Source organism: Manacus candei, unplaced genomic scaffold (genome assembly GCF_025592945.1).
Source record: "Manacus candei isolate 608988 ecotype Guabito, Panama unplaced genomic scaffold, ASM2559294v1 h1tg000069l, whole genome shotgun sequence".
Classification (NCBI taxonomy): domain Eukaryota; kingdom Metazoa; phylum Chordata; class Aves; order Passeriformes; family Pipridae; genus Manacus; species Manacus candei.
This window is the reverse complement of record NW_026138117.1, coordinates 5,246,806-5,265,234: the sequence shown is the minus strand read 5'-3', so window position 1 is coordinate 5,265,234 and position 18,429 is coordinate 5,246,806. Positions and strand designations below refer to the sequence as shown.

Below are 18,429 nucleotides of genomic sequence, written 5' to 3'. Positions count from 1 at the left end.
CATTTCACTCATCTACAGCCATACACACAGACTGCAAGATTCCTCCAGAGTAAGTGATATGAACCCTGGAGACTTGGCAGCCAGAGGACCGCAAGGGAAAGACTTTAGAATCCCTAGAAGTGTGCTAGCTGTGACAACCAGGGCTTTGATTTACAACTGCAACACACCCATAATGCCAACAAGTTCAGTGGGCATTGAGTGACCAGCATCAGACAGGATAAGCAATGTGCAGGTGTCTATGAGTGTGAAATGTTTCACAACTCGTAGGAATTCTTTCTCTCACTGCAGCAAGGATGGAGATGCCTGGGATCAGCCCTGAGACAGCAATCCTTCTTTTCTGAATCCATTAGGCATACCCAGTTGTAGCAGTCTCCCATGGCGTTTTCCTGGTGCTCCCACTGGAGGAGGTAACTCACTTAAAAAGTCTGGATTTTTCCCACTAGGCTGCATTGGAAAATTAAACTACAAGCTTCCTCTGGAGTTCCCTTTTTTAATTATTTTCTACAAAAAAACCTATAAAAATATTCCCAAAGAAGTACAGGGAAAGAACATTGTATGTCTCAACATCAGAGCAAAGGAGTATAATAAATATAATAAAAATAGTAATAAAAGAAAAATTTTTGAAAGATAGCTCACATTTATGGTTGCATGCAGTGAAAGTTTTACTGTGGGCTACAGCACTGTCACACTTCAGTCATTCTTACTGTTTTGGAGTGAGCTATTGCTGACTGTAGTGAGAGTTCACAGTCGTCCGATGATGTAGAAAAAGTCTTTGACAATCATGTCACCATTGCCAAGCCCTTGTGAAATTTCTGCTATCAGTATACCAATCTGAATAACCTTTGGAATAAGCCCTTTAGGTTGCAATTTCCCAGCATCTTAGTAGTTTTCACTGGCATGTGGTAACGCATATATTTCCAGAACTTCTTGTCTGAAGGGGCAGAAATAAAAGACTTCCAGGTAACAACTGGTAAAATCCGAAGAGCTTTCTTCACTGCTGGAGGTAAAGTCTCTGGCTCTTGGAAAGCTTGGAACTTTACTAATACCAGTTTGATCCTTTTATCTTCCAATGCACAGTTCACTGCTGCCTGCAGTTCAAAGATGCTTGGTCCACTGACATAGGCTGGGCTCAAGACAATAATTACCCTTCTGCTTTGTTTAATAGCTGTTACAACTTCATCTGTGTATGCTGGAGAGAAAATGGTGATAGTTACTGAGTTCTACAATGGAATTTTTATCTTATTAGTTCCTTTATGAACAGCTAAAACCCAGAAATAAGGAAAGCCAAGAATTGGAATGATGACCAATCACATAACCTCTAGAAATGTGTTTGCTATCAGAGGGTACCATGGCTGTTTTTGCATAGCCTTGAAAACAAAACTTTCTGCTCAGGAGATGCAGGGCACACCTGAGACCTCAACACACTTTGTTGCTACTCAAACAGGGTCTCAAGGGATACTTGGACTTGTCTTTGTCTCTCCCAGGAACAGGAACCCATAGCTTTCTAATTACTGCAGGTAGCATATACTAAAGTTGCACAGAAAGCAACTACTGAAATATCTGGGGTCTTCTTTCCAGGGAGTGGAGTCTGCTTGCAAAGAAATTCTTGGATAAGAAGCTTTGTCTCAGCCTAGTAACTCCCAGTGATCACACTCAAATGTACATATGCCTCAGGCACAGGGACAGGATATAAAGAACAAAATGTTATGAGATTTGAGCATAAACTCCACTACTAAAATACATAAGTTGTTGATCTGGTGCATAAGGGTTTTTTTTGAAAGTGAAACACAATTTTATAAAAACTGAAGAATTTCTACCATCCACAGGAACCTTACCTCCTCCTGGAAGAATATCTCTTTCAAGAATACATAACTTGTATCCATATTTATTTTCTAGCATATCTGGAAGAAGCTCCAGGGCAAATTTTTCCTCACTAATGAAAGTAGAGTCCCTTTCAGAAGAGTCTAGTTTTGCATAGGACACAAACGCATCAAATTCCTTGCCATCTAAAATAAATTAATAAAGAAATAACAGTGTATACATTGTATACATTAGCAAGTCTGGCTGAAGCATTCAGCTTCTTTCTTAATGCTCAGTTTCTATTTATACCTATTTAAGTAGGCACAACACAAACCTAAAATTATAACCTGTTCATGGAATACAGCTATCCGTTTACCAAATCCTTGCTTGCTCTCGTTGTCCTGCAAATTTTGTAAACATACTCTACCAAAGCAAAGGAGGAAGCTATAGATGACTGGTGCAAGGTAGTTTAAAGATCTGGCCCCTTCCATGCAAAATCCTTGTGGTAGGGAATGATTACCTGTCTTTTCTCTCATTTGCCCAAATGCTGCTTCCAAAAATTTCTCATCAATGGCCAACCTTCTCTAAAAATATAATTAGTTTTAAAGTAACAATGTTCTTAAATATTAGCTGCTTGCAAAAGATTTTTATGTTTATTATTATGTTTCTAAGCAGAGACACTGGTGTAAGGAGCAAAGCCTAATTCTTATCAAAGTATCAGTTCAGACACCAAGTACTGACCTGCAACTGAACTTTGTTTAAGTCTCATTAAAAGAATGTTTGTAGAGTGCAGATGAAAAATATATAAAGAACTTTCCTTAGCTTTCAGTCACTCTGGTACCAATGTCCTGAGTTAGGCCCATTCTTAACTACAAGGCAAAAGCAATCATATCTCTTTGTTGAATAAAATTTGAACTACATCTGAGGGAGAAGGAACAAAAAAAAAAGGATTTCTGGTGAAAGCAGGAGGCACAGTGGACTCAGTACATTTTTCCCTATGTAGTTGCTTGAGGCCATTTAGGGTGTCCTAAGATTGATAGAACTGCCAAATTTGACAGGGGAAGTATTGGAGACTCAAGTCTTTTGGAATGACAGTACATCCTCAGACAGCCCAAATTACATCGGACACCTATGACCAATTAGCTGAGTTGTATCATATGTCAATACAGTTAATAGAAACCAGAAAGAAATTCAGCAGTTTAGAGCAGGGTGCTGCTGCAGGGCAAGCTGAGAAGCTCTATAGATTTTACTGTATGGACTGCATCTTCACTGCTCAGGAACTGAGACATCTACCTCCAGCACAGACACCCGAGTGTTGAGTATCATGATCCACATGCCTCCATGTTAACCTCCTGATTCCTATCCCTACATGTAAGATTAGGATCACAAACAAGAGCTAGAGCCACCAAGTTGCCACAGAATCTAGAAGAGTTCATATGGAAAGGAAACACACAGAACACTAATGACATGGACATGGATGAACTGGGGTGGGACACCTACATTCAGAACCAGCACGTAGCAGAAAATATGTCATCAAGACAAAACATAGGTGTGCAGATTAGGTTTGGATGCCAGTGATGTGATCAGGTAACATGTTGCATCTCTGTTCCTCCCCTCTGCTCCTGGCCATACACTTTCAACCACTTCCTTCTACTGGTGTAGTAGCTCTTGTGATAACAGAGGAAGCCAATTCACTTTGCTGGCTACTCACTGTCTTTTACTGAGTTATTTTTCTGCCAAGTTGAGCCAATTTAAGCCCACAAGAGTGAATCACTAGCAGCAGGCACACAGGACTAGTGTGGGAATTGAAGGTGGTGCAAAGGGTCACTAGATTGATTCAGCTGAACATCAATTTAGCTACACTCTAAATTGAAGCTTCTTTGAAAACAGTTTTAAAATGGCAATAAATTGCACTACAAGCCAGCTATTCCTCATTTCACCCATAGAGGTCACTGTGATTTTATTACACAACAACCATTAGCGAACACATTCCTTTATAATATTACTATTACGATAGCAAGTTAAAACCAAATACACAGTAAGCACCACTGGGACTTTTTTCCCCCCATAATTATACAAGACAGTTAAAAGCTGAGGAACTTTTGGTACAAATATTTAAGATCTTCAAAGTGTAGGAAATGAAGAATACCCGACTAAAGCAAAGTGACTGTATGCATGATCTATTAATGTTAGAATCAAAGCTCCTGCATTATTTCTTTCTTCTTGTGGAAGAAGGCAGGGGGTTTGAGATGTATTTTAACAGGATAAGGAGGAAGCCTAAGGGTTAGAGAGGCATGAGAAAAAATGTGACCTTGCTGCAGTCTTCAACCAAGTTCAATCAAATGAGAGGGTACAAAGACGATGGAGACAGTAATAAGTGAGAAGGCAACAGACACAAGTTGCAGCAAGGAAAATTCTCATTAGAGGTTAGTGAAAAAGTTTGCAGTGTGACAGTGGTCAGACATTGGAGCACATTCTCTAGAGAGGTTGTGCTTTCTCTGTCCACAGGATCCTGTACAGCCTGGTCTAGGATGGTTCTGCTTTGAGCAGGGTGTGGGATCAGATGACTCCCAGGGGTACCTTTCAACATGGTAGTATTCTGCAATTCTCTGATTCTGTGCTAAGGGAGGTGTGGGAGAAGAAATGATGGAAAGGAAGAAGCAGCAAAATCAAGTCATAACTGCTGCTTTGCTGTTCTGTGAGCAAGCCCTTTCAGACCTCAGGTGACTTGATATGCATCCACATGAAGTGAGAATGACATAATGCTGCAGGTGAGAACACATTTATCCTTAGGCAGAAAACTACCTGGGTAAGCACAGTTCGTTTGCACACCTCATATAGTCCCACACTGCAAAATGGTGCTGTGTGCATGAGGTACATGAGGACAGGGACTGCCACTCTGGAACCCAAGTTCAATGCACAAGTCTTGGCATTTCTGTCTCTGTCCTACTGACATAGTGTGTGTGCTCTAAGGGGACTTTCCAGAGGTTCTTAAATCACTTGGTTACCAAATAGCGGGGAATTTTTGAGTGATTCCCCAAATCGCTTTTGCCAAGTGCTTTAGGGCTCACAAAAATGTTTTCCAAAAGGGCAGTTAATAGTCTAATTGTGTATGTATTTATAGGTACCTACATACAGTTATTTGACAGTCACATATAAGCTACATATTCATATGCAAACACAAAAGCAGACTCAGACACCTCTATCTCAAGCTGCATCAAGATGCGAGAATTTTTAGAATTGGGCACAAACTATCCGAATTTAGTTTTGGGGCACAAACTATCAGAATTCTTTCAACCCTTGTAAGAAAATTATAGGTTAAGTTCTTGGAAGGAGTCATAGTCATAATAATTTCTGATACATTGTTACACTCTCTACTATTTCAAAGGTCTGTTTTAGCTGAGATGATGGAGCAATGCTACTACAGAGACTTGAAATATCGAAAGCTAATCACTCTGGTGCAAATGTCAAGCCTGTTTCCAAAACTTTTAGAAAGGAATATGAATTTCCCAAACATACACTTCTCCGTTGGTGCCCTATATCATCTTATTTCTCTCTTTTGTTTATTCTTCTGAGAAATCTTTTGGCTTAAAGTGAAAAAAATCAATAGACTCTGGAGTCCTTTACTTTGTTATGCAAGGACATTTCATTCTTGTCCACAGGTGCTGTTGAACATTTTGGGAGAATGATGTTAAAATGTTGGAAATGTTAAATTATTACCTGCAAATGGACTGACAAAAGTCAACTTCCTACTCCAATTTTCCATGGGTAAATTAGGGTAAAAGGCTAACCGTGACATTTCAGTTGGTGTTAGATATTTCCTCCACACTACCTAGCTTTTTTCATCTGCATTCACTGAGCAACTTACTAGGTTGAGTCAAAGAGAGCAGGGTTATTAAGAGAACTTAATTAAATGAGTAATTCATACCAGATTATCCCACATGGCAAAAGCAGTAGAAAAACTGGAGAAAATTAATATTATACAAAGTTTCTTACCTCCTGAACTTTTGTTGTGGGCCAGATAACTTCGGTACATCAGCACTATTTCAATCCAGTGCTGGTAAATAAAGGCAGTGCACAAAACAAATGCAAATAGAGTAGAAACAGCACTGCATAGTACATATAAGAACAACACTGTAGAAAGAAAAGATTCTATCATAACTCATGCTTCCCAAAATAATATTGACACTTATATAAAAAATTCAGTCCAGAAATGGGGACAAACCATTTCTGGACACAGAACACAATCTTCACTCTTACTCAACTGGCAAAATTTAAGGAAGTCAGGATTTCATAGGTAGCTGCAAACTTTAACATAGAGTTTCAGTCTACTATCAGGTATCTTTTTTGAATATCATCTCTTTGGTGGTATGAAAAGTCAATCTATGATAGTAGGCACAAAGAACACAGTCTCTGGTATACGCAGTAGTGCTGAAAGTAGTCATCGCCTGAGATGGAAAAGTTACATCAGAACTGATATAGCTGCACACAGTGCCCTGCTGGCAGCTTCCTGTACCACCTAATGATGAATCTCCACTGTGAACTATAGTTCAACAGTTTAATTTCCACACTGATTCTGGTTTTGACCTTGAAAGGCTTGAAGGGCTACCACATTCATATCAGTTATGGTAACTTGACAGAAACATGCTGCTAACAACTGGGAAAACAAACAGAAATGTGTTAAGAAAATCGAGGAATACTGTTGCTTTCAGTGGCCTCCTTGTTTCAGTTTAGTAGATTATCTTTTAATGTTCAGAGATGCTACTCTCCTCTTCTTCCTCCCAGTTACTCTCCAGCTTCCACCTGGCTCACCTGCCTGCACTAAGTCCCCAGATAACCTTGTCCTTTTGAGTAGTCCTCATAATACTGTGCCTTTCAAGACATCTGACAAATCAAACTTTTCCCATCCAGCTTCAACTTCTGCTACTAGCTAAAAAGCCATTGTCAAGGTGGAATGAATTTGTAGCAGTAGAGTAAATCAAAATGTCTTCAGGGGCAAATAGTCACCAATTGGTAGTTTTACCTCTCTGCTTTCTTTTCAGCTGAATCACAGCAGTGGCATTCCCCACTGAATTTTCAGCAAAGCACGTGAAGTTGCTTCTGAGGTCCTTTTCAGTAACTTCCTTCAGCGTTGCAACATGAAGAAGTGTGTGCCCCTTCAAACCTTTTGGATAAACACTAGAGAGAAAAAATTGTGTATTTTCATGATACCTTTGCTGTTCATTCACACAGTCTTCAAACATGTTACACAAAAAAAGAGGAGCCTGCAACTTTTTAACATTCATCTTTTAATAGAACTTTTAATAGTAATGCAATATTCTGGTTTGGAACTTCCATTTGGTTTATATATTGTAAGGAAAATACTAACATCAAGGGCCTGAAGACTGAAAGGTTTATTCTTAATTCATCAACTCAGCAAAATACTTACCATTTGCCTTTGACTTCTATAAGATTATTTATGTTTTTCTAAGATGCAAAAAGTTCCCCCAGCAGAAATGCAGATAAATGAAACTTCAAAAAGTAGTCCCAAGAGAGAACTAGCTGGGCAAAAAGACTGAGCAGCACAGCCTCTTGCAAAGGGGTAAAAGGCCCAAGGACAGAATAGGCAAACAGAAGAAGACAGACATAAGGGACAGAAGTACAGGAAATGAAGAGGTAACGGAGGAACCCCTTTGGGGTTGAGTGAAGGATACGGATAACAGACTTGTGTCTGCAATCACTCTAGAATGCCCAGGGTTTCTGAGTTCCAGCACTCCCCTTTGAAAGCCACAAGTACAAGCATCTTTGGGTCATCCTAGAGGCACCTTACATCATGGCCCTGCAAAATGACAGCCTCCTATGGCCCCACCACTGGTAACTCAAGATATACAAGCACGAGCATGGGCAAGGATTCAATCTGTACTGAAAGTCTGTTGGGAATGTTTCATTTATTTCTGTTTTTAACAGACAGACAAACAGAAATTTTACCCATGTAAAAAGCTAAAAACTTGTTAAGAAGAACATTACAAAGCTAAATATTCAAAAGTTAGGAAAATCCAGTTTCCAATCTACCTCATGAGTGAGTTTGTGCATGTGTGTGTGTGATATCATAATTTGTTATTTTTTTCCCCATATGACTCCTATTATGAACTTAATTTTAGCAGTGACAGCAGGGTTTTTGCTTCCCTCAGTGTACAGAAAAGCTTACCCATAAAGATGACTCAGGGCTGTATAGTGAAAGACACATTTGCCTCTGTTACCTCTACTACATTGCTTGCCCAAGTTGAACACTGCATAAATGAACAAGAATAGGAAGGAAAGGAAGCATGGTGACTATAGAGGTTGTCCCCAAGTCATAGAAAACCTTTTCCCCACATGTTTCTTCTCCGCAGGGTCTGGTTAATTCTTGCCAGGGAAGACTCCTAAAAGTCAGTGCCCTGAAATCCAGAGCTGCAAGTCCTCAAACTGCATCTGTAAACACTTCAGTGTTCACTCCTTTCAGTGTCCACAGTACTGTTTTATTGATCTGATTTATTCCCCACTCAGAGACAGCATCCAAGGACAGACTGTGTGAACTGATAGCAAGTCACAACAGAGACACTGTTTTCAAGAACACTTGAAAACAGCTGATGGCAGCGCAGGCAACCAAGGACCACTCACGTTGAAGCTGTCCATAAGCTAATGCCTTAGAAAGAAGAGTTAAGATTGAACAGAATGTTTGCGTTCTTGATTTTATAGCCATCGATATGTGTTTCTGTATGTTACAGAATGTGTCTGTCTCATGTTCATGGACATACACATTACTAGGTTGAAGAACAGAGACTTCTGAGTTTCTTTCAAAAAAACATATTTAGTAAAGTTGTTATAGAAGGATTTTTACAGTTGCTGGCTGTGGTAGTAATAAGACTACTGGGAGAGGTTTCTCACCTTGTTTCCTGATTCAACTTCTCATTTATATTTTCTTCATTGTTTCGTTTCCATATTACCCTCATCGAAGAAACTGTTTCAAACCCAAACTGTACGCGGCATTCCAATTCAAGTGGCTCTCCTGGAATGAATTAACACAGGAAAACCATGTATGGAGGCCACCAGAATATTTTTCTGTTAACTAGTCTAGAAAGCAAAGCTGTTTTGATTCATCAAGATTTATCTTTATCAATACCTAATTTAAACATGTTCTTTTGCTTTTAGATGAGGAATTGAAACTTACCAAGTTCTGCTTCGAGGATCACAACACCATTGGGATACAAAAAGTTTGGTGGATGAATAGTGTTTTTTGCTGCAATTAACAGGAATATTATTAATAAGAATAAATAGCTATTGTGAGTACAGAATACCAGAGAAAATACCTTACAATTTATTTTTTCAGATGTTAGGTGGAATTTAGACACCTAAATCCAAGAGGATGATTTACAGTTGTTGAGGTATCTGAGAGTACACAGATAAGGGAGTTTCGACCACAAAACTTATCCAGCTACTTACACACCTGCTATCTCAGTTACTCTGAGACACTGTCAACTTATATGAGCTGAGGAGCTCAGCATACAGCCTGCACTCAAGATTATTTAGGATTCAGAAATTAGGACCCCCCTTGCAAGACCACCTGAGGGATGTAAACCTCATCCCAGTTCCTTGCCAAACCTTTTCCCATGCCCAGTAAGCACACATAGAGCACATACACACCTCTTTAACAAGCACAAGTACTTGCACTAAAATAGCCATGTTGTTTTCAAATCACAGGCTGCCAAAGGGCACAGAGAATGACACCCACAGCTTATACAATAAAACCCGCAGCTCTGATATTCTAGGAAAGTCCCATACTGCAGGAAATGGGGCCACGTAACACTTTTTTTTCCACCAAGTCACAGCAGAGAAATGTACGCAAGGTTCCAGGGTAGTATATGTGTGTATGTCACCTTATAAGTGTTTTTCTGATTGTGTATGAAGTGAAGGAAAAGAACTGAGGACAGTGTGTCAGCTCAGGTTCAGCCAGATCAGAACAAAAGCAGAGCTACTTCATGTGTGCTTGGAAAATATTGTGGCAATATAGCCAGAAAGAAGAGTGAAAGAGCATCAGATACTGTGAGCCACCACACAGAGCTCTCAAAAGTTGGTGAGACATGGTTTCCTGTCCTGAGGGGATGTATAATTTTTTTTATTTGAATTCTTAGCACCAAATGCATAAAACACCTAATGCAAAAAATCACCTATTTCAGAGAAGTGCTACTGAGGAGTAGACCATGGAATTTCAAAGGAGTGCTTCCTCACTAGACCATAGAAACAGGTTGCCTCACCAGACACCTTTCTTTTGCTACCTAAATCTTGTTCTCCCTTCCACAGAGTGGCCCACTTTCCACCAGGATTCTGAGAACCAGTCCTGTGCTGTTGCCATACAGAATCAGCGGTACTGGTTCCATACAATTCAGGATATAGAATAGATATATATACTTTCCTACAGGACCTTTGATTCACTGGAGTGACTGCAGTGTCTTACAGCACTCAACCATAGATATCCGGAAAAAAGCATAACCACATCTCTCCTTTAGCAAATCAAATAGTCTCCCTCAGTACTGGTCTTGAGTTGCTAGCATGCTCCCTTGCACAGCATTGATGTAGTCCAAAAACACTGCCAAGGCAACATCTGGACTTTGCCTGAAGGCAACTGAAGATAGCCAATATTACAAAAAGGGTCACTGTGGTTTGAAAGAGAATATAAGGCCATGCCACATGGCTGTGCCGTAGAGTCCTAGCCAGTTTTATTTTGTAATGCATACAAAGCCTGAAAGAACAGATCATGCAGGCAGTGATGCCTTTCCCCAGACAGCACATGCAACAACAAACAGCTTGTTAGACTGCTCACAGCTCTCATGTTTGCTCTGCTGCTAAAAAATTAGTAATTGTGGAAGAGAGGCACTGATCCCACCAATCTCACCTTTCTTATCACTCTCAAGAGAAAAAAAATGAAGGTTTCATCCATGCCACAAGGAACGATTTTCTTACCTAACTCATACTTTCTCCATCACTTCAGGGAGACAGGCAGGGTTGAGATACAGTGCTTTTGTCCACATTTTCGATGTAGAATTCGCACTGGTTCCTCCTAGTATGCAAATATGTTCCTAACATTCCTCATACAGTACATGGAGAACATTGGCATCAGTTGGAGTTTCATAAATTCTACTTCCATATCAAGAGATCTAAATCCTTTTTTAGATTTCATCCCCAATTATAGTAACTACAATAAATCCAAGGCAGAGTTAGATCTTGAAAATTATGGTATTGTATGATACATGCTATTACTGAACCTTGAAGGTTCTAGTCAATGTCCCAAGATGTCCTCAGAATACTTGCATTTTAATGGTCCTGTAGCTAATTCAGATTATGGGTTTTTCAGAACAAGAGCCTGAACAAAAGACATAAATTAACATAACAGAGAAAACAGACTTTGAGTCATTTATTCAGAGTTATTATATTACTCACCAGTGACTTCTACTGTTACTGCTGTTCTCATTGTCCACTTGGTAGTGTTGTCATACAGAGTGTAATCACACACATATATTCCAGCATCTTTGTCATAGGTTGGATTCAAGTAGATTTCATTATGCTTCAGCTTTAAGCTTGGCCTGCTTTTCCTAAGTTTTATCTGATGACCATCCTAATGAAAAGAATTTCAAGGAATTAAAGTCCTTTTTTTATTGCTGTTGTTGCTGCTATTAAATTATATTTTAAATATATTTTGATATGATTACCATGGCAGTAGGGCTAAACCAAAGTCTTTTCACTGAAGACCAAAAAGGGATTTTTAGGAGTCTGATGACATTTTTCAGTTATACTAAAAAATATGTGAATACCATTGTCCTTTTAAAGATCAGTTAAAATTTATGGTTGGTGTGAGAAATGTGAAATCATAAAGCTAATCTCAATAAAACTCCTATTACTAAAGAGAAACAAAAAGGACAGCTTTTTTGATGGACTAAGTATATTTTATTTTGTAAATAAATTATTTTGAAAGCATTTCAAGTTCTTTAATTAGAAGTAAATCATGAGTTTGGATTGTCTGAGACTGAGAACACTGTCACTACTTTTAAAAGAATGAAAACAGGCTATTTTTTGAAAAGTACCTCTATTTTTCATCTTAATATTATTTCACTGAGACCGTTAAGAATTTTCTTTAAATCAAGTTCCTGAAAAAAATCCATTAATGCAAATGGGAAGAAGCTCCTTAACTTCAGTGGGCTTCAGACCAAGATGTAGGTAAAGATATACATCCTTTAAAATTTGGAAGTAAATAAAGAGTAACTTGGACTAGATCATAATCCTGCTTGATAGAACAAATAATGTAAATAATACCAGGTAGTAAAATACACAATTGAAAATTTAGTCATTTTCCTTTGTTCATTTATACAGGTTTAGACTTTATATTGCAATCCTTACAAACAGTAAATCAATAGTGTTTCAGTGGAATAGTGTTTCACTAAAAACAGGAATCTTGGAAAGAACAATTTGAAGCATTAATCTTAAAAGAATTTAATTTCTAAAAAAGATACTTTTTCTTTGGTATATTCGATATTTTCAGAATTTAAAATGTCAAAATGAACTTAAAATTTTAAATTTAAATCATATGTTAGTTTCATAAAAAACTTATTCTGATTCTCAATTACTTCAATTTCTTAGCTGAAGAGAAAACATTTCTTGGCTTCTGTTTCATGTGGCAAATTTCTTCAGAATTCTTACTTAAAAACTTGATATATATCAATTCAAGATTCCACTTTTGGGTTGAATTTCTCAGGCTGCATTGCCTGTCAAAGAGGAGTTCAAGAACCTATGGGACATGAACATTAACTAGACCTAAAGCTCTACCTCCACTCAGCTTTTTGAATGCTAAAGAGACTGAATCTTACCTTGTACCATTTTACATCTGGCTTTTTTATATGGCTGTAACATTTTGTCCCAGGACAGGTTATTGAATTCCCACTGCCAGCAAGCAGATATAGCATATTTGTGTCATAGGCTGAACATTTTGCTGCCTTCTTTGTTTGAACCTCCAAAACCATTTTAAGACATGGGATTTTTTCCCTGAGTGATGCAGGGGAAAAAAAAAGTCAAACACTTAATACACAAACCAAACCAAAACAATAATTCTCATATAGAAATATAAATCTTTTGTTCCATTACTTACCATATAGTACACATGTAGATTCCAGAAGCACTGTCCCTTACTGGTTTAAACCAAAGAGCATCCCCCTGGAGAGCCAAGTTAGAGCTTTCCTTGATAACCCTCAGTGTCTCTTCATCTTTCTGATGCCAGAACCACTTCACCTTATGTTGATTTGGAAGTGAGTTATTATAAATGTGGGTAGCATCTCTATCTGGTAAAGCACATTGTAGAACAAACTCCTCACCATTAATTGCACGATACCATATTTGAGGTTCAACATGGGAACATCCTAAAAAGCAGAATAATGAGATATCAGTACCATCTGAGAGAATACACAGTCATGGTGAAAAAATAAAAATTAGGAATACTACATAAATAGAACTTTATCTTTTTTGTGTTAAATATGTTTTTATGTGATCAGATGCTGGACAAATAGGAAATAGATTTCCTTAAATATGCAATTTGCCAGTGTTCTCAAAAGTTTATTCAAAGGTTTCCAAAGGTTTAATAGGCCTTTTTTAAAAGTATCTGAAGATTTTTGCATGGGTGCTAACCCATTAAACCTCAACTCTGTAGAAAAGCAGGTGCAGCGCTTCTAGATCTCCTCATATTAATGGAGAAGGGACTGAAATAAACCCGAAGAAGCATATCCTGCCCACTACATGCCCTATTCAGGCTGAGACTGACAAACGTTATTGTTTCACTGCTTTTAAATCCTTGCCTTCCTATGTTTTAGTAGCTCTCACTAAAATTAAACACTTTTTTGGATTCTGAAAGGCATGGTTAGCCATCCTAATCCTCCTACTGCCACTCAGGCTGTGGTGACCCTTGAAAGTATGGTAGGATTTCATTCCAGCAGAAAAGAAGGCATGAAATCTATTCCTCACCAGCCCAATTGGGGACTGGGGACTCTCTGCAGTTTCAGTTTCTATCTGCAAAATGAGTTGGATGAAGCTTCTCCAGACAAAGGAGAAGATTTTGATAGATCAGTGTTGTTCTGCTTTTTTCTTCCTTCTCCCCATTCCCCACCTCCCCAAGAGGCTTGGACCAGCTGCTGGATACTTCAAGGAGCCACAGAAGCAATTTATTTGTTCCATTTGGGTCTCAGAAATTCTCCTTTGCATTTGTCCTTTTCATTAGGGAATTGAATTTTGAGTCATATTTAGAGTAAACTGTACTACCAACATTTTAAAAGCTTGCAGCGAGCCTATTTGTCTTGGACAGGAAAAATTCATAAAGGCAAGGAAAAACAAAGATTCCCTTTTCTCAGCTTTCAGAAAGCACCACAAACAACAAACATCACTGGAGCCAACTCTTACCTGGCAAGTTAATCTCTCTAACTTCTGCCCCACTGACAAACAATGTCAGTATCCAGCATGAAGTCAGCATGATTTTCTTTATCAATTTTGATTGATATTCTGAGACATTTTCTTTAAGAATCATCTTGCTTTCTGTAAAAGAGGAAAACATTTTTTTTTTGTGGATAAGAGTCCAATAAAATAGATAGGTAATTCCATATTTTATTATGTACCTCCATAAAAATTAGTAGACACTATTTCCTGCATATTGTGTTTTTCAAAATTGGTGTTTGCGGTACCTTTCCTGCTCTTACTATTTCTCAGAAATGCAGGATAGATGATACTCAAGAATATGCAATAGTCTCTTTAAATGCACCATCCATGGAGTTGCTTACAGATAGATTTCCAAGTCATGCCTACAGCAATGCAGAACTCCACATCTGGAGTGAAAATGCAGATCCTTCCTCCTTTCATAGGAATATGTTCTCTAAGAAGAGAGATAAGATACCAAATAACAACATCGGTCTTCATCTAATGACAGCTATCGGCAACAGACTGAGACAGGCATAAAATCCATAAAGATCTATTCTATCTTGAAGGTCAATAGGTCCAGAGTGTGCTGACTGGATTTCTTTGGGATTAAACCAAACCTGAAGATGTGCTGCAGCTGCAAATAGGATTGAAGTAAAACTATGCAGGAGTAAAACTATGCAGAAGTAAAACCCTCAAAGCATGTACTGTGTGGATGTACGTCTTTGATTCTAACTCTTTTACCCAAGAGACATGCTCCCACAGGGCTTTGTTACCAGATAGAATAAACATACCCTAGGATGTCCATTAGGGTCAGCAGAGCAACCTAAAGACACCTTCTTCTCCTCCCTGACTTATCCAGGTGTGCAGCATCAGGCCTTGCTTTTGCACCTAAATGCTGTGCTGCACTGCTTGAACGACCCTGAGACAGACAAGGTAACATCTACACCATCATAAGATACCAGCTCTGTGGTGTGCCATCTGTAAGCTGAGACTGGGAACACCCAGGGGATTTGGAGCAGGTCCACAAAGCACTCAGCTGCATCCAGACCTCTACGTGACAGCATCTTGTCCAAGGTGAAACCCCAAACCCTCTTGTATGAAGTGTTTTCCCTCTTCTAATAAGAGGTCTGATCTGCATCCCACAGCCTTCTCAGCCACAGGGCTAGAGCAAAGGCAGGCTGCCCAGCATGCATATTTGAGACCAATGGCTCAATCTGGGTATTTAGTAAGAACACATCCAACACCTGTGACTGACACATCTGCAGTGTCTGATTCAGGAGTAAAGGTCATGTATTTTGCTGATGTTCACTTTGTGCAACTTCACATTGTGCAACTGAGACCTCAAGAGGTTTTTTTCTTTCCTTTGGTCACAGAGTGACTCTGCATTTGCACTGCTGTCAGAAAGACACTGAGTCAACCCAAGGGAAAAACAGAAAAGGTCGGGCAAAGACTACAGTCCCTTGACTGTTGGCACTTCATGCAAATCAGACACCACACATTACTGGCAGGCATCAAGAGGGCATCCAGTTCACACTGAGCTAGCGAGAGAGGTGATAGTAACTCCCACTTAGCAGTTTTTCAGGCAGCTGTTCTGTGTAGAAAGGAGCACTTTAGTCACCATTCTCTTCAGAATGTTTGTATTCCTTGCAAGTGAATGGAATGGTCTATTTTTATGCTCAGAGGTCACAGAGAGTAAGTTAACTCATTTACCTGAACCCATTCTGGTGCTTTGTTACAGTCTGTCTGCTGTCCATTGTCATCATCCCACACATCTTTCAAAATCATCTTGAAACTCCAAGCCAGTATGTATGTCTGAATAAAGAGAGTTTACTACCAGCACTGGGGCCTTCCTTAACTTTACCCACTCTCTATCCACTGCAAAGGGATCAATGGATCCTGACTCTTGTATCTGGGTTTATGACAACTGTAAAGAGCTTGCTCAAGGCATTCATTATGGCTGCATCTCTAACTACATTAATTCTGAATAAAACAAAGGATGATGTTTTGAGTTACGTCACCCAACAGCCCACATGGCAAAGGTGTACTGGTGCCAGTAGCAAGCAGGACCCAAGGGCCTTTTGTGTGATTCAGTGCTGCAGTCCTTTGAGCAGGTGAGCTGATGTAATGGGTTGCTCTTGTCAAAAATGGAGGGGCAGGTACTGATCTCTTCACTCTCATGAGCAGTGATAGGACTCAAGGAAATAGCATGAAGCTGAGTCAAGGGAGGTCTAGGTTGGATATCAGGAAAAGCTTTTTCACCCAGAGGGTGGTTGAGCACTGAAACAGGCTCCCCAGGGGAGTAGTCACAGCACCAAGTCAGTTTGAATTCGAGAAGTGTTTGGACAGCACTCTTGGGCACATGGTGTGATTCTTGGGGTATCCCATGCAGGGCCAGGAGTTGGACTTGATGATCTACTATGATCTACTTTTCCATCCTTCCTTCTCCCCTCTCTCAGGCAAATGGTCCAATCTCTTTCCTGTGACAGCTCTTGTCTTTTCTGGGGACTCATTCAATCTGTTAAGCCATCAGAAGCTACTTGAGGAGCGCCTGACCTGCCACAACCAAGCAGCAGAAGCACTTACTTCCCAGCTTCCCATATGTGTGTAAATGGGGACACAAAGGCTTCATGTAATGGTCACATCAAGTGACCATTCACAAAATATTTAATAATGTCAGTGATATACAATCTCTCTGATCTCCAATTTACTGCCATACTAACAGTACCCTCTTGAAGCTCAAAAAGGTCACCACAAACAGGGAAGTGTGAAAGGGAGGGTTAACTAATGAATGTTACAGCTTTGGTTAGCAATCTGCATAATTCTGTTGTCTTTAACTAGGTATGGGAAAATACACCACTGCTATTTTTTTCTTTTTCTGCTAACTGATAACACTTTTATTAGAGAATCTGTTATCTTTGCATTCCTATAGTGTTTAAAAACTATGGTAGTGTGTGAAATTAAGAATTGTCATCTTGCAAGTGTGCTTGACAGTAACAGGGAAATTCACAGCAGAAACAGGTATATTTGCACTGCAAGTGGACTCAAGGTGATTCAGTAACTCAGTTTACTCACTGACTCATTTTATCTTGGTTGGTGTCTGCCAGAGAAAGTAAGTACTCTACTCTAGTCAACTTATTTCAAAAGTGTCTGCCTTCTGCCATATTATCATATCCTTAGTCTAGGGATTTAGGATGTCATTTAATTGGAAAGTATCTTATATACAAAGGAAATTAATGTGGTTTTGTCATAATTTCCTGTGATAAAAAATATGAGAGAAGAATAGGAACTGTATTGTTTTGCCTATGTTTCAACTCCAAAAGGATCTCACAAGAAAACAGTAAATTTCTATTCCATAGCATTTGGTATGTATTTACATAAAATATAAGCAAAAGAAATCAAAACCAATTTCTTGAGAGCTGTACCAAGTTTCATATGTCTGAAGTCTAGTAAAGACTGGCATTCCACAATCTTACAATCTACTATTCTGATTCTGATGAAAACCACTTTAGCATCAAAGCTATCAATTCCTGTGTCTTGTATTAGACTTATATCAATGGAAAGGCAAACATAATCTGATTCCAGGACTAAGATTAGTAATAACCATATAGGAGATGAAAAAAAGCTTCACCACACCTACAAAGCAGAAAAAAACAATTTAATGAAGCTACTTACTAAGACACTATTGTTTGTCTGACCAAGTAGTTAAAGCCAATTTACTTCAAAATGCACATTCAAAGGCAATGAAATTAACTCACCTTCAAGCAGATGGGGTAAGGGAGGGCTAAAATCAGAAGGTAAAAGATATAATTTAAAAAAAAATTAAGTCTGAAAATCTTACCTGCACACCCTATACAATATGATAAGAATTGTGGTTAGTTCTAGCTGTGCACTGTGTTGAGTCTGTTTCCTTTACAGGAATTTCCTCTACCTCACTGCCATCATCCCTTCCTTTCTCAGTTTAGTTGCATTAGGTTTGAAATTTCCGGATCACTTTCTTGTAAAAAGAACAGGGGAAAAACCTCCTAGTAAAAGATCAAAGCCTCTCAGTTTCTAAAATCTTCTATTTGCATTGTGTGCAAAAATGTGTTGGATTTTTTAGTTTGCTTCATTTAAGAGGGGAAAGGGTAAAAGTTTCGTTGTCTTTTTTTTTCCCCTATATGCTGT

The 18,429-nt window shown here is 38.9% G+C and overlaps 1 protein-coding gene across 5 annotated transcripts; it reads right to left on the bottom strand.

Moving 5' to 3' along the window:
* Positions 1-719: 719 nt before the first annotated feature.
* Positions 720-15,895, bottom strand: IL18RAP (interleukin 18 receptor accessory protein). 5 transcript variants are annotated; one of them, XM_051806857.1, is made up of 12 exons: positions 15,768-15,859; positions 14,628-14,719; positions 14,254-14,385; positions 12,956-13,223; positions 12,678-12,852; positions 11,257-11,431; positions 8,990-9,058; positions 8,707-8,827; positions 6,824-6,978; positions 5,797-5,934; positions 1,836-2,006; positions 720-1,189 (listed from the first exon to the last, which is right to left on the bottom strand). In XM_051806857.1, the coding sequence occupies exons 3-12, from the start codon at positions 14,375-14,377 to the stop codon at positions 819-821; spliced, it is 1,767 nt and encodes a 588-aa protein (XP_051662817.1). In that variant the 5' UTR covers positions 14,378-14,385; positions 14,628-14,719; positions 15,768-15,859; the 3' UTR covers positions 720-818. The 5 variants fall into 5 exon arrangements, with proteins under 5 accessions (XP_051662817.1, XP_051662819.1, XP_051662816.1 ...); XM_051806859.1 differs by lacking the exons at positions 14,628-14,719; positions 15,768-15,859 and adding an exon at positions 15,884-15,895; XM_051806856.1 differs by lacking the exon at positions 14,628-14,719 and having other exon boundaries at positions 15,768-15,869.
* Between the last annotated feature and the right edge of the window lie 2,534 nt (positions 15,896-18,429).

Coding starts and splice junctions, on each gene's coding strand:
- IL18RAP (XM_051806856.1), bottom strand. Junction 2,007..5,796: donor CCACAACAAAAGTTCAGGAG/GTAAGAAACTTT, acceptor AATTTATTTTAG/ATGGCAAGGAATTTGATGCG. Junction 1,190..1,835: donor AGATATTCTTCCAGGAGGAG/GTAAGGTTCCTG, acceptor TTTTCTCTCCAG/CATACACAGATGAAGTTGTA.